The sequence below is a fragment of the Phragmites australis genome, chromosome 1, assembly GCF_958298935.1.
Source record: "Phragmites australis chromosome 1, lpPhrAust1.1, whole genome shotgun sequence".
In the NCBI taxonomy this organism is placed as follows: Eukaryota; Viridiplantae; Streptophyta; class Magnoliopsida; order Poales; family Poaceae; genus Phragmites; species Phragmites australis.
This window is the reverse complement of record NC_084921.1, coordinates 2,505,173-2,519,693: the sequence shown is the minus strand read 5'-3', so window position 1 is coordinate 2,519,693 and position 14,521 is coordinate 2,505,173. Positions and strand designations below refer to the sequence as shown.

General features: G+C 44.0%; 2 protein-coding genes and 1 pseudogene across 2 annotated transcripts; 2 read left to right on the top strand and 1 right to left on the bottom strand.

Annotated features, from left to right (window-relative positions):
- Positions 1-547: 547 nt before the first annotated feature.
- LOC133914987 (uncharacterized) lies at positions 548-3,790 on the top strand. The gene is made up of 6 exons (XM_062358003.1): positions 548-936; positions 1,929-2,049; positions 2,542-2,663; positions 2,771-2,892; positions 2,969-3,128; positions 3,455-3,790. The coding sequence occupies exons 1-6, from the start codon at positions 626-628 to the stop codon at positions 3,462-3,464; spliced, it is 846 nt and encodes a 281-aa protein (XP_062213987.1). The 5' UTR covers positions 548-625; the 3' UTR covers positions 3,465-3,790.
- A 411-nt stretch (positions 3,791-4,201) lies between these two features.
- Positions 4,202-5,840, top strand: LOC133930211 (putative pentatricopeptide repeat-containing protein At1g17630; annotated as a pseudogene).
- Positions 5,841-6,680: 840 nt separating this feature from the next.
- On the bottom strand, positions 6,681-12,336 carry LOC133915157 (uncharacterized). Its single transcript, XM_062358239.1, has 5 exons — positions 11,728-12,336; positions 7,488-7,540; positions 7,309-7,402; positions 7,093-7,191; positions 6,681-6,998 (listed from the first exon to the last, which is right to left on the bottom strand). The coding sequence occupies exons 1-5, from the start codon at positions 12,172-12,174 to the stop codon at positions 6,870-6,872; spliced, it is 822 nt and encodes a 273-aa protein (XP_062214223.1). The 5' UTR covers positions 12,175-12,336; the 3' UTR covers positions 6,681-6,869.
- Positions 12,337-14,521: the final 2,185 nt, after the last annotated feature.

Below are 14,521 nucleotides of genomic sequence, written 5' to 3'. Positions count from 1 at the left end.
TTACGCCCTTTTCTTCCTGGAACGTGGCCGGCCCCACCTGTCACTCTACAGTCAAACGGGTCAACGCTGCTGTGCGCTTTCTGGCGCAAAACTAGTAGCTACTGCCTTGAGCGAGGCGCTCTGCCCAGGATACGCTTACTGAGGGGGACCGCGAATTCTTTTAATACGTCTTCAGGGGCACAGCTCGAGCGCTTCCCCGCAAAGAAAGCCGGAGGCTGTTTGGTTTGCATCCTTCGAAGAGCCTTACCAAAATTTAGCAGTGCCCACAAAATTTGGCTACCATTTGGATCTCTACTGCCATAACCAATTTTTTGAAAAAGGGTAAAAGAAGCGCACAACAACCGTTCTTTAAATGAAGTGTCCACTATCCAGCGAGCGAGCAAGACCACAATTTAAAGAGGCAAATAGACCAGCCTAATCCTTTCCAATAGACGACAGAAGTATAGAATTACAAAATTTCAAAATAAACTTATATATTTGCAATTTTTAGATTAAAAAAAATATAAAAATTCTAAAAAGCAAAGCCCATAGCAACAAAACGGCCCAACACCAGAAATCTGGGCTGACGGACCCCTGCAGCCGCAGCCACCGCATCGAACTGAGGCCGCAAGCACTCGCCGCCCGCATGCATCTCGCCGCCGACCTCCCGCACCGCGGCGGCCGCCTCGGCCCGGGGCCCCTCGCGCTCGCGGCCTCCGTTCTCCGCCGAGAGCATCGCCGCCGCGCGCTCGCCGGCGGAGCCGTACTCGCTTCCGCTCTGCTCCTCGTGGCCACGCCGCGGCTCCGCCACTCGCCCGCGCTCCACCTCTTCGCTGACATGCGCAACCTCTTCGGCGTGCCCAACACGCTCAACGTGCTTACCTCCTACCCGCTCCTCCTCGCCGGGGTCCCGGGCCTTGTGCTCTGCCTCTGCGGGAGTGGATGCTTCGGCGTCAGGTGCGCTGTGCCCTTTTGCCCTACTCGCCCACCTGCTGTTTGACGAAATGTCTCACCTTAAGAACTAAACAAGTGCGTCTGGCATCCTAGTTTCGTAACATGTGCATCCTAGTTTGTAATCCTTATGTTGAAGAAAGGGAGGTTTAACCGAAGTATATGAGACCAGTAGAAATGTATAAGAGTCCAATCTGTCCAGTTTCGTAACGTAGTGTGCAACTACCAAGTACTACTTTATCAAGGGTTTGTATGATTTATTAATTTAAGGTAGTGTTTGGTTGGAGAGCGATGTGAGATGGAATGATTCTATTCATATATTTAAGGATGGGATGATTCTATTTATATGTAGATGTTTGTTTGGTGGGTGTGATGTAACGAGTCTATTTTAGTACCTCGGGTCTACTGTCAGTGTCATGTTTGAAGTGTTCCACTGTTTTTTTGTTTAACAGCTCGAACCATTCCATCACCACTGCTTTCCATCCAAACAGGTCAAAAATGGGATGGATCCGCTCCGTCCATCCGTCCCACGAACCAAACACTACCTAAGAGATGCCCATGATCTCCCATGGCTCCAATGAGGTTCCACTAATTGAGAGGATGCCCGAGTTAAATGAGAGTATCATTGATCAATCAGATTAAGATGTTTAACTATTAGGTTGGAGTAACTGACCTTATCTTCCTAGCAATTGCTCGCTTTTTCTCCAATCTTGATACAGGATATAATTGGCAAGTAATTGTATTTGAGTTGTGAGTGTTTGATTAAAATGCATGGGTCACAGCTGAAAATTGTTTTAGTTAAGATGTGTGTGATGTTCCTGTTTGCTGGAATCTGCCACTTAATATACAACTAATTTGGTTTTACATGAGGGTGCCTCTTAACGAATCATGCTATTGCTATCCTTCTCAAAAGAATAAGCCAGAAGAAAACGATATGCTCCTTGCATTAGATTAAACTTCCCCAAAATGATAATATGTCACTTTGTGGGATTATGTAGTTTGAGGTGGGAGGCCTTGGGATGGTTCCTCTTCTTTGCTGGGAATGTAGCAGCAGCTTTTGGTTCAGCTTACTATCACCTCAAGCCAGATGATGACCGGTTAATTTGGGACAGGTTGCCGGTATCTAAATACTACTTTCTTTCTGCCATCTTTCCCTCTGCTGTTTACTAATTACTTTTTTTGTGCATAGTTTTGGACTCTGAAGAATTTTGCTAGTTTGCACTTTTTATAGTTTTGAGAGTATTTGGATACTGTGCTGAGTTCATGTTCAGAAAATGCATTTTATGTACTTTAAACTGTTTTTTAATCCAAGTCCAAGTATTAGGTGAAAACAGTCCATTCTGGTCTCCATGTGAATCTTTTTAAGTCGAGAGTGTGGATTAGTGAGGAATGTTATTGTGCCTAAGCATCTGATCTGAATATTTCCTTGGCGCCTAACCACCACAACAACAAAAAGATTTTGTCCCAAACAAGTTGGGTTAGGCTAGAGATGGAATCCAACTAGACTATGAGAGCCAGAAAAGAGTATATAATATATATGTAAAAAGGTGTTAATGCTTATTGAGTAATCTTTTCTCGGTATGATGTTCACTGGATGCTCTTGCGGTGCAGATGATGATATCAGCCTCCTCACTTTTGTCTATATTAGTAATTGAAAGAGTTGATGAGAGGGCTGGGCTATCTTGTTTGATCTCACTACTATCTCTTCTATTAGTGGGCAGTGCGTGTGAAAGGTATAAACATGTGTTCCACTCCTTCAGCTTGTTTCTCTTATGGTTGATCTTAAATTAAATCCTGAAAATGAATTTTCTTAAACATGTTGTTCTGGCTGAATGGTCAGGGTTCTTGATGATATGCGTTTGTGGGTGATTCTAAATTTTGTTCCTTGCATTGCAATTCCTGTGATGCTATTCTTGTTTCCTCCCAAGTATACACATTCAAGATTTTGGTTCCTTGCTACAGGTAACTGTAACTGATTCACTGCATTCAAATCCGTAAACCCTTAGCAAACTCTTTATCTGATGACATCCTGGTGCAGGATTTTACCTTCTAGCAAGATTTGAAGGCCTTGCTGACAGGAAGGTTTACAGTGTGAACCGGTATTTCATTAGCGGCCATTCCTTGGAGCACCTTTGTTTTGCCATGGTGACCTTGATACTGACTGTGATGTTGTCCTTCAGAAATATCAAGATTGCCAGGTACCCACATGAACAAATGTTTATGATACTTGGATTCTTTGAAGAAATGTTATGAACAAATGATTATTCTGCTCATTTTTAAGTGGTAATTAGTAATTCAGCAGGCTTGGTTACTTTAATTGTTGCTTTTTCTTTCTAAAATAAGTGGTTGTACATTATGTTGTATTTATTCACTTGAGATAGGCTATTCAAGCACGTGTCCATATTTGGGTGAGCAGCTTCATGTGCCTCTTCAGTTCATTGCTCTTGGCGTCCATGGAATCATTTCCACAAAATGCAAGCGATACATATCACTTATTGATGATGGTTCTGCATCTTCTCCACAGGGACTCGTGACCGCGTTGCTGATAGTAACATGGGTGCAGAGATCCTGTGAAAAAACTAAATGTTTGGGCGGCCTCTGGGAAGACCTGAAGAGACCTTGCTAGAAGCCTAGACGATCTGGTTTACCATTGCTTTCACTGCCTAAGTGGCTCCACCCTCCCTCGTGTTGTTTCAGGCTGATGGTGGCATAGGCCATATACAGGGCTAGCAAAAATCTTATTGATCTGTCCAATTCATGCCGTGAGAATTGTTTGTGTTTGGAGTTTGTTAACATGGAAAAACTGGACGGCGAGATTGCATTGTATAAAGACACCCAACTGTGAAATGATTTTTCTTGCTCCTTGGTCTCCTTATAGTTTGCTCCTGTTTATGATCTTGTATGCGTGCTCTATTGATAATTAGCAGGGATTAAAATCTATGATCTGGTTGAGTTCTTTGTCCTCTCCATTTCGCAGCTTTATTGTTCTTTGGATCATTCGGGTAAATGATATACATTTCTCATCTTTTCGAACGAATTTGATCTACTCCCTATATGAACAAATCTTGTTTGTCTAAAAATATAAAAAGATCCTAAGAAAAAAATTCAAATATAATGTTTATATAAGATTTGATTTTAGCAAGTAGGGGATACATTGTATCTAAGAGGTTAAGATAGGATTAGGGGTTGTTTAAAATTGATTGGGACTTGCAAACATCTCTGGCCATTGAAACACTGACCGGTGGGACCCACTCGTGGATGCACCGTCCTGTTCGCGTCTCCCCGGCACCACCGCCTCCTCGACACCTTCGCCATCGAGCAATCAATTCGCCACCACCTGCCAACCGACATCGCCGTCCCATGGAACCGGCTCATCGGCGCCTACCTTGCCCGATCCCGTCAGGACCTCACCCTCGCGCTTTACCGCCGCATGAGCACGCTCTATCCTGCGCTCCCCAACTCATACACTCTACCCCTCGCCCTCTGCGTCGCGCCGTCCACGCGCCTCGCCTCCACCATCCACGCCCATGCCCTCCAGCTCGGCCTCAACGGCCACCCGGACGTCGCCAGCCAGATCCTCGCCGCCTACGCCAGGCTCGGCCGCACGTTTGAGGCCCGCCACGTGTTCGATGCATTGTCGGCGAGGAGGACCACCCTCGCCTGGAACACGCTCATCTCCGCGTACTCGATCGGCTGCGACCCCGACGCTGCAAGGGCCGCGTTCGCACGCATGGTCGCGGGCGGGGCGCGGCCCGACGCCGTCACATGGACAGCCGCCAGGTGCGGGAGGCATCCGGAGGTTCTTGAACTGTTCAGGGACATACATGACAGCCAGTGCGAGGGCAATCCTGAGGCCGTCGCTGTGGCACTCTCGGCGTGCCCTTACGCCGGCGGCCCTGCATTAGCGAAAGGGAGGTCGCTACATGCCTACGGACTCATGAAGGGCATGGTGCATGAATGATTAGATGTTCCACTTGTTAGACTAGGATGTGTTCTATAGGCTTGTTAAATATAATTGATCGTTGAAAAAGAAAAAAAAATTATCCCGTGTCCTCCTGTGCACCTCTACCTTTGAACGTGAGTCTGCCCCTGCGTGCATGGCTACCAGTTCGTCACTAACTCGCTGGTGTGCATGTACGGCAAGCTCGGAGAGAGATGGAGGAGGCCGAGAAGATGTTCCGGGACGCCGGAGAGAAGAATGCTGTGACCTGCAACGCTCCATCGCTAGCAACGCCGCGGCTGGGTGCTGTGACAAGGCGCTTGATGTGCTTGCCCGGATGGAACAGTGCGGCGGCATTGCGCTACCCAATGTCGTGAGCTGGAGCGCTATCATTGGCGGGTTCGCGTCGTCGGGGGACATGCAGCGAGCACTGGAGCTGTTCCGGCAAATGTAACAGCAATGGCTTTCGGCGAATATGGTGACACTGGCGACTGTTCTTTCTGCTTCTGCGGAACTACTGGCATTGCGGTTGGGTCAGGAGGTCCATGGTCACGCGATCAAAGCAGTCCTGGATCGGCACTCGCTGGTCGAGAATGGGATGATCAGCATGTACGCTCAGTGTGGGAGGTTGGCTGCTGCGCGCATGGTGTTCGACCAGCTGAAAAGCAGGGACTTGATTCCATGGAACTCGATGATATCGGGTTATGGCATGCATGGCTTGTGCGATGAAGCCCTTGCAATGTTGGCGGACATGGCCGGAGCTATGGTTGAGCCTGATGGCGTCGCTTTTGTTGCTGTTTTATCTGCGTGTAGCCACGCAGGGCGTGTGTCGGATGGCCACCGTTTGTTTGATCAGATGGCGCAAGAGCACAAGATCTCCCCATCAATGGAGCATTACACATGCTGCATGGTTGATCTCACTACGATCCTGCAGATCTCCGACGGCTCTGCCATTGCGCCGTTGCCGTAGGTCCCGCAGGCCAGCCGCCTGGTCACCGGCGGAATGAGGGACATACCAAGCTCGCGCACGACGCCAAGGTGGCGCGCCGTGAAAGGGTTGTTCCACATGAATGTGTTCATTGCCGGCGCGACGTAGACGGGCTTGCTGTGATGTGTCATCGCACGCGCGCACCACGCACGTCAGGAGGTTGTCGCACAGCCCGCCGGCGACCTGAGCAGCAGAATTCTCTCAAGTGGTCACCACGAGCGGCGACGAAACCAGACGAGAACCGCACCGCGTCACTGTACCTTGGCCAGGGTGTTGGCTGAGAGCGGCGCGATGAACATGGCGTCGGCCCACTTGCGCAGCTCGATGTGCAGGACCTCGCCGCCGACCCGCCTCCGGCGGGACCGCTTGTCGTCGTCGGTGTAGAGCGTGACGTTGCTCGGGAAGGACGCCCTGTCGATGAAGTGCAGGGAGTACTCGGTCGCCACCGCCCGGACGCTGGCCCACTCCGCGACGCCGCAAGGTGAAGGGAAGAGACCGCAACTCCGCAAGACTGACAAGGAGCCTAGGAGGACGGCTAGAACACTAGTAGGCATTCATATATTCTGTAGCACCGCTGTATAGAATTGTAGGGCCGAAATTAAGGTGAAATCGACGCATCGATTACTGCTTCTGCCTGCAGTTTAGGGCTTGTTTACTGTCCAGATTGGAACAGAGAATGAAATAATTAGGCCGTCTAGGCATCTCAGTTGATAGCTCTCGCACATCACAATTCACAGCTAAGCTGACCACAGGTGCAGCAGCAGTGAGCCATCGCCTGCAGATCCCGCCGGACACGGGAAACCCAAGTAGTACCTGACAACATATGTAAGTGCATTTACTGACGAGCACGGCACAACAGTTGGATCTGCCTAGATTAAGGTCAGGACTAAGTGACAGGCGCCCAAGATCTTGACAAGCACATTACACCAACAGTTCGAATATAGTTTGGACTACTAATGTTGAGATGCTGACGATGTTGCAATCTATCGTCGTTGCTGGTCACCTCGCGTCCTACTTGGATGAGATTGATCTCAGCTTTCCGTTACGCTGCCAGAAGGCGGTGTCCTCCTTCTCCTGAGCCAGCAACTCCTCGAATGATATTTCTGGGGCTTCCAGCTCCATAGCACTGAGCTCCATGATCTGCCGTGGTAAACAGTACAGTGTTACAACCGTCGGCTATTTGTATAAGAAAGCAAAGGTGGTTACAATTACAAGCAGAACAGAAGTGACATACCAATTTGTATGGTGCTGATGTCTGAAGCCGCTCTTGAATAAGATTGTAGATGGCAGCATCTTTCTTTAGGTTGTCACGTTCGGTTTCCAATCTACATACCTGTGATAATGCCCAAGGGTACAAAGAGGAGACAGAAGCTGATGTCAGCACAGACAATATGCTTCTCATAGCATTTGCTTAGTTGTGTTTGTAAATTCTCTCTCTCAAATACCTAACCTGTTCAAAGAGGCGATCATATGAAGACCTATAATTACGAGGGTTGGATAACATGGCCTTCTTTATTTTGAAGCTTCTTTGGACGTTCTCGTACCTGATATAATCAGAAGACATTAGTCAGGATCTGCAAATCATTTGGAGCAATGGATGTACGAAGGTAAGTTTCATGCAAATAGCACCTCTGCAGCAGCTCGTTTCTAGCATCTACGAGACAGTTAACAAACTCATTAACCTGAAAACAAGGTAGAGAGACGTATCTTTGTAAGACACTCCGAGACTGATAGAAAGCCTGAAGAGAACAAAACATATGAATGACTGCAAACTTAGTAGAAATAGCCCTTAGTAAATTAGATGCACTGGAACTTAGTTGCGATCCTATAAACAAAAGGTGTAAATTTACGGGTATAGTGGACATATTTTCTTTTTTCTAAAATTACTTTTCATCGATCTGAGTTAGTGATGCAAATTTTCAATAACAGCTTTCTTCCATTCTTTTTTGAGGACTCAGATTGCAGCATTCCAGTCCCTACATCCTTTTGTAAACCAGTCCTGTGGTCATGCCTGAGATCCACACCACTAGGTCCTAACCTAGAAATTGTTGGTCACACCAATGGTTACGTGACATGTGACAGAACACCTGAATGAACCGATACTAATGAATGCCAGGGAGCAATTAGGCAAGCAGCAGAACTCAACTTAACTCAATGGCCTGTTATCTTTTCCTAGCAGGCTAACAGTTAGAAGCAATATCTACTAAAAGGGCACCAGGATAAGCAATATCTGCTGCAAGAAAATTATGGTCTTTTAGCATCTAGCTTCAGTTTTCTTTCCAGCCGATCAACATTATTTAAGCCCTTATTACTTGGTTGTGAGGCAACTTACGGAAACTAGAGGTATGCATAGTCCTTTGTGTCATAATTTTAGTCCACATACCATTCCGAAGTCTTACAGCCTGTTTCGATAGGGAGGATTTCTCTAGGAGTTTTGGGGATTTTGTTCAAATTAAAATAAATTCATGGACTTGGACCCCAGTCACCCCCATCCAAACATGCCCTTGCTGTCACTCCACTATTTCAGATATAGAGCTTATACCTAACCTAGACAGGACCTCACTTGCACTTTCTCAACGGGATCATAAATTTGAGTTTATAATAAAACTATAAAAGCAGCCAATCCACAGCAACCCTTAGTTGCTCCAGGTTTAAATATTTGCATCCTGTTCAGACTGCAGAGTATAATGCTGAGGAACTGGCCATTTAATCAGATCTACAAGGTCCTAATTGCAGGTATGACCATACAACATATGCATGGGCATCATTTACAACAAGATTTGCAAATTTGCAACGTTGAAAACTCATTAAATTCTGAAACATAAAAAAGAACTAAAATAAGCTTATCTCTAGCAAAGTAATGATAAAGCTGATAAAGTACATAACAATCAATTATGAACTTAAAATTAGGTCTTTCATTTTCAACAACATGCGCCACTTTATACTTCCACTCCCCTTGTATGATGAAACAAACTCCATCAAGTTGATATATTTATTAGTCAAAGAAATACTCAATCTAGTGTCTAGTCAAAAGTTAGTGATGTTTCGGAATACATGTAGTCAAAGTAGTTTAATCTGACCTACATTATCTTTATATAAGTGTATAGATTGGCCATATGAAAATGGATTTGTCTATAAAAAAATACTTCCATGATATTTAAATATATAGTTTAAGCACATAACACAATAGAAATTGATGGTCAAAGACTCAAAGTTGTGTTTTGAAGACCACTTCCATTTCCAAAATGTCACTTTCACGATTTGTGGGAACATCTGGCATGGCAAGATCTTGCCAAGCCCTTCTTCAATCAATGGAAAATAGAAAGCACAAAGACATGGGTGAAGTTGTTCATTAGAGATACACGGTATTACTACGCACATAAATAAATTTTAAATTGAAATTATTCTACCTAAACTAGCCTACTCAACAAATATTTGATCTGTAAGTCGGCATATCATCATCTAAGAGCAAAGGGTATAGTACTCAACACATAACAAGGAGCAAACTACAACTATTGTTGTAGCTCATCATATGTACAAGCTATTTCATGTTCCAAATGCAAGTTTTGCTTTTATCTGTTGAGTGACGGCCCTTCCACTCGGCACAATCGGATCACTAAGGTCGACCTTTGTTTCTGCTCAACAGGTGAGCACAGTCGCGAAACACATTGTAAGGAAAGGAATGTAACTTATTTTCCTACAATATTGAACAGAAGCAATCTTTAATGTTCTGTTTTGAAACTCAACTCGCCTAGCAATACTATAGCAGACAATGCTTGCACGCTAAAAATTCAGAAAAAAAAAAGGTTTCCATTTTGCAGTTCAAATACTAAGAACAATATGGATGATTAAGCACTCAAAGCACCCACTGCAGTCATAATGCACTGCTCTGTCGACTAAAGCAACATTTTACGGTCTCAGTTCTCAACAAAACTCAAAATAACAAGTGAACGGCGAACTGTTACATTTGGTGACTTGAATCCTAAAAAAACTATCAAGAACACTAATTTGGTACTCTTATTAAGCATACCATATTTCTACAAGTCAATCAGTTGGCATCCTAAATCCTTAACCAAAAAAGTGCAAAAAGAAGGCATTGCAGAATTATGTCACCACTCAAGGGCTAAGATTGCTCATTTTATGCTGCAAGTCGTGGGTTCAATCTATATCAACTTGATAAGGAGTATAAGATTTAAATCCAATTGAGCGGAATTCTCCAAGAAAAAAAGGCAAATCTTTAAATCCTGCTTATCAGATAACATACGCAACACTGAACACCTTAAATTCTCACTAAAATCAAAGATTGGAAACACCAATTCTATTAGCTTCTGCTTGGATTGCACAAAACTTTCAAGTTGGAGCACCATTAAGCATCGTACACGATACACACAATCACAAAAAAATTGTAAATGTACGGAAGGTAATTGCATCGCAGAAACTACAGAAAGAATTTACCAACCAGATTTTCAGTAATCTTAGCATGGAAAAACTCAGCATAAATCTCTCTGATCCGTCATTTCATTGCACAGCTCAACATTGAGAGGGGGAAAGGTGGCTTTTCTCTCATCTGTTTCCTCCTCGCCTTTCTTCCCTTCTTCCCATTCTCGCTACCAAGTGGAATAGATGGTTGGTCTGATTAATGTGGTGGGGAGTAAGGCTTCTGGTGGCTGTGCTGAAGAATCAGGGCCATGGCGATAACAAGGAGGAAGCGAACATAGGAAATTTCCATGACTGCAGGTTGTGGTGGAAGGTTAAGGATGAAACCCTTGGTGGTCGGAATTCTTTGGCCAGGCTATGGCTAGGTATTTCTTGTGATCACTTGTAAGCTGTTTGTTGGAGAGGGAAGGGGAATGAAGAAGGGGCGGCGCATTCCCATTTTGGGGGTTTGTTACTTTTTATAAACTTCCAACACCACTCTTTGTACTTATCACTTGTAGCTAATATAGTAATCAAGAATATGGAAGTATGAGAAGATTGACTTGAGGGTAAGTCATTAAATCCTTGAGTTTTAGGGAGATTTGTATTTTACAGAAAAGTTGCCCAGTAGCAGCAGAATTAAAAATACACCGAAGTCTGTCAAAATGGAGAAGTCCACATTGTATTGTCTAATGTCTACGTCATTAAGCCTCTAACATTCGTTACATACACCCCGTTAATTTAGAAAATAAGGATTAGTTCAGAGAAATGCATCTCCACAAGCATATTGAGTACTTCCACTATCCTATCCACTCAAAGTATTTCAAGACTTGGTCAGTTTGAATTTTGAAGGTTTGAATCAATCTCAAGGCACAGTTGATGGTTCTGATAGTGTTGTTTCTAAGCAAGGCAACAGTATGATCTTGGAGAGAAGTATTATATATGTGAGCATTGGTACAACTAGGATATGATGTTTTGTATTCTTTGTGTAAATTCAAACCTTACATATGGATTGAACAAAAAAATACTGATTCCACGCTTATGGAAGCCTCTAAAACTGCAACAACCTGTTAATTGTGAAAAGAATCATAACATTTCATGCCCATAAGTTACCGACGAAATGGCAGTTCGTCAGTGACACCATAAAAAACCTTTAGTCATAGCGATAGCAAAATCATGTAAGCATCCCGTTTCAGATCAACCGTGCAGCATTGGAGCCAATTTGGAACGGAATGTCGAGAATCGAAAAACTTAATCTATCCCTACCTTGCAAGCGGAGCAAAAACCAGCTCTAGAAATTAATAGCAGGTATTTCGGTTACGCAGACCAATCACCCCACATTGTAGGAACACTTGTCACCTAAGCAGCGAGGCTACGTTTAGCACGCATACACGCTGACACTGAAGCAAGTGGAGCTCTGGAAGAAGTGAGTGGAAGGTACGTACGCACCGACCTGTTCGATGGTGAGGCACCTTGCCTCGCTCGCCCGCGCGAGGTCGTCGTACCGCGCGTTAATCCGCCGCTGCAGCGCACCGGTCACCGACGCGAGCGGGAACTGCGGCCGCCGGGGCAGCAGCGCCTCCCCCTTCCCCTCCGTCCCCGCCGCCTTCGCAGATGGCGCCGCAGCGTCTCCGCCGCCGTCCTCGGCGCCCTCCCCCTCCTCCTGCTGCTGCCGCTTCCTCCGCGCCCTCCGCCGCCGCCTCTGCCTCTCCCTCCCGCCCTCTTCCGCCGGCTCCCCCTCCCCCTCCGGGGCGGCCGGCTTGGGCGGCGGCGGGAGGTGCTGCTGCTGCCGCTGGGCCCTGCGGGCGCGGCGGCCGCGGAGGTAGAGCGCGGCCGTGGCGAGGAGGAAGTAGAGGATGAGGAGCGCGGCGAGGGCTAGCGTCTGCGGCTGTGCGGCCATCGGCGGAGGGCGCGCGTCATCCCCAGCCGGGCGTGCCGCGCTGCTGCTTCTCCTCCACTCTATTTTTCGCTCGCGTTTTCCCCCTTCCTTTGTTGGTGCGCGCGCGGTGCGGGGAAAGAGAGGAGCGGGTGGACGGCGTGGCGTTTTGAAAGCTCTGGGCGGCACAGTGCTCTTACCGGATCACAAGCTTAGCAGAGAATACTCGGTAGGACGAGGAGACATAATCTGAGTTATTTATATTTATTAAAAAAAGTGTTTGATTGTTTATATATATTTAGATAAGTTGGATTAAGTTTCGATTGATTGTATCTGAGGTCGTATACGAGAAAAGGTGTTTGATTGTTTACTCGTATAAAGATAATGTTACAGTACTGACAGATAGATTCGTCTGCATGAGTGGATAGAGTTATGATACTAACAAGTAGATAAACCTATTTGTGATGTATGTGATGTACTTACTACCAGCGTCTCTTTTATCTATGTGTTTTCGAGAAGCAGAGAGGAAGGGTATGTGTTTGTGCGAGAGGTGAGGTGGAGCCGTTACAACGGACCACGGCGGCCGTGCACACCTGCTTCTGTTATGTTCCGTGCTTCGGATAAGGATGGCAGAAGAGGAGGTGAGCTAGGTTTGAGTCATTCCAAATAATAATAAATTAGTAAAGTGGTTTATACTAATAGTATGACTAACTTTGTTGTAATATTTTATTATATAATCTTTGATTAAAAATTAGTTACTTTAGTTTTTTACAAGGTTAGTGATATTTAGTTACAAAACACATAAAAATTAGAAGAAGAAATAAAAATATATGTTAGTAGAAAAGAAAATTATTTATGTTTTAAACTTGTATTTGAATCGTATACATATATTAGTTCGATTCATATATGTTTTAATCAACTCAAAATCATGTGTTAGATGTAGGCAGTCTAATATCAAAATATACTTGCCTTGCCTGCAAGATGTGTTTGGCCTGCTATCTGCTTGATGTAACGACTTTGAGATATACGTGCTTCTTAATCTATTGTCTTAGTAAGAATTTTGTAATTTTATTATTTTTTATTATGAATTTTAGCTATTGATTAATTATATTTTTAATGGACTCTTTATTTAGTTATTTGATTTTTATAATAATTTGATTTTTTAATACTATATTTGATATAGATCTTTATTTTTTATTCTAACTCTAATTTTAATTAGTATTTATTTTATGTTATTTGGCTCTTTATTTAGATATTTCGTTTCCCAAACCATATGAAATTCGAACTGCTAATTTTCTATAATTTTTAATTCTAAATTTAGGTATTTATTAATCGTATTTGATATAGACTCTTTACTTTGCAAATTTAGTTATTTATTAATCGTATTAGATATAGGTTTTTTTTAATCTAGGCAGTTATATATTTATAATGATAAATGATCTAGATTATTTTTTATTAACGTAAGAACGAATACAATAATTTATTTTTTTCTCAAATAATAATATAATAGATATCAGGCCATAGCCCTTGCCGGTGGCTTCAACCACGTGAATGAGTCCTAATCACACATCTGAACCACAAACAATGTACTGCATGCGGATCTAAGTTTTATATTTTTTTGAGTAATTGGTCAACTCAAAACTAAAAAAAAATCACTCTCATCTAACTAAGCTTTGAAAAAAAAAACTAAATAGTGATATAAAATTACTAGTTCGGTACCCATTTGCATCACTAATAATACACAAACACACCACATTACCTAGGGTGTAGCGAAAATAGTGCTATTAAGTTATGATTATGATTTTGGTGATTAATAATAATATAGTTAATGAGACTAATATGTTTATCAAGAATATATGTTAGTAGGTCTTATGGATGTAATACATAAAGAAGTCACCGCAGTCGAGATAAAGTTTGATCAAATTGAAAAGGTCTCATGAAGATTTAACTCACTGGATGGTCCGGTGCTGTGAATGTTACGCTTATTAGAGCATATTTGATAAAGGAGCAGAGAGGCATGAAGCCTTCATCGGAAGGTCCGGTGTTTAGCAAGTGTGCTCACCGGAGTAATTCTTTCAGAGAATGATGTCGTGCTGAAGAATGAAGGCTAAACCTCACCAAATAGTCTGGTGATCAAAGCATGGCAACATCGAAGTGTTTCTATTTAGAAGGCAGAATAGAACCACCGACCAGATAATTCGGTGATCAGGAAAAGATACACACCGAAGCATTCCCACCATAGAAGGTTGCAGTCGTGGAAGATCGAAAATCAACACGCTGGAAGGTCCAATGATGAAGCAAGGGTACACTGGACAATAAATAGTGCAAAGAGGCAGAACGAAGTTCAAGGCATCGTATAGTCTGATGATGA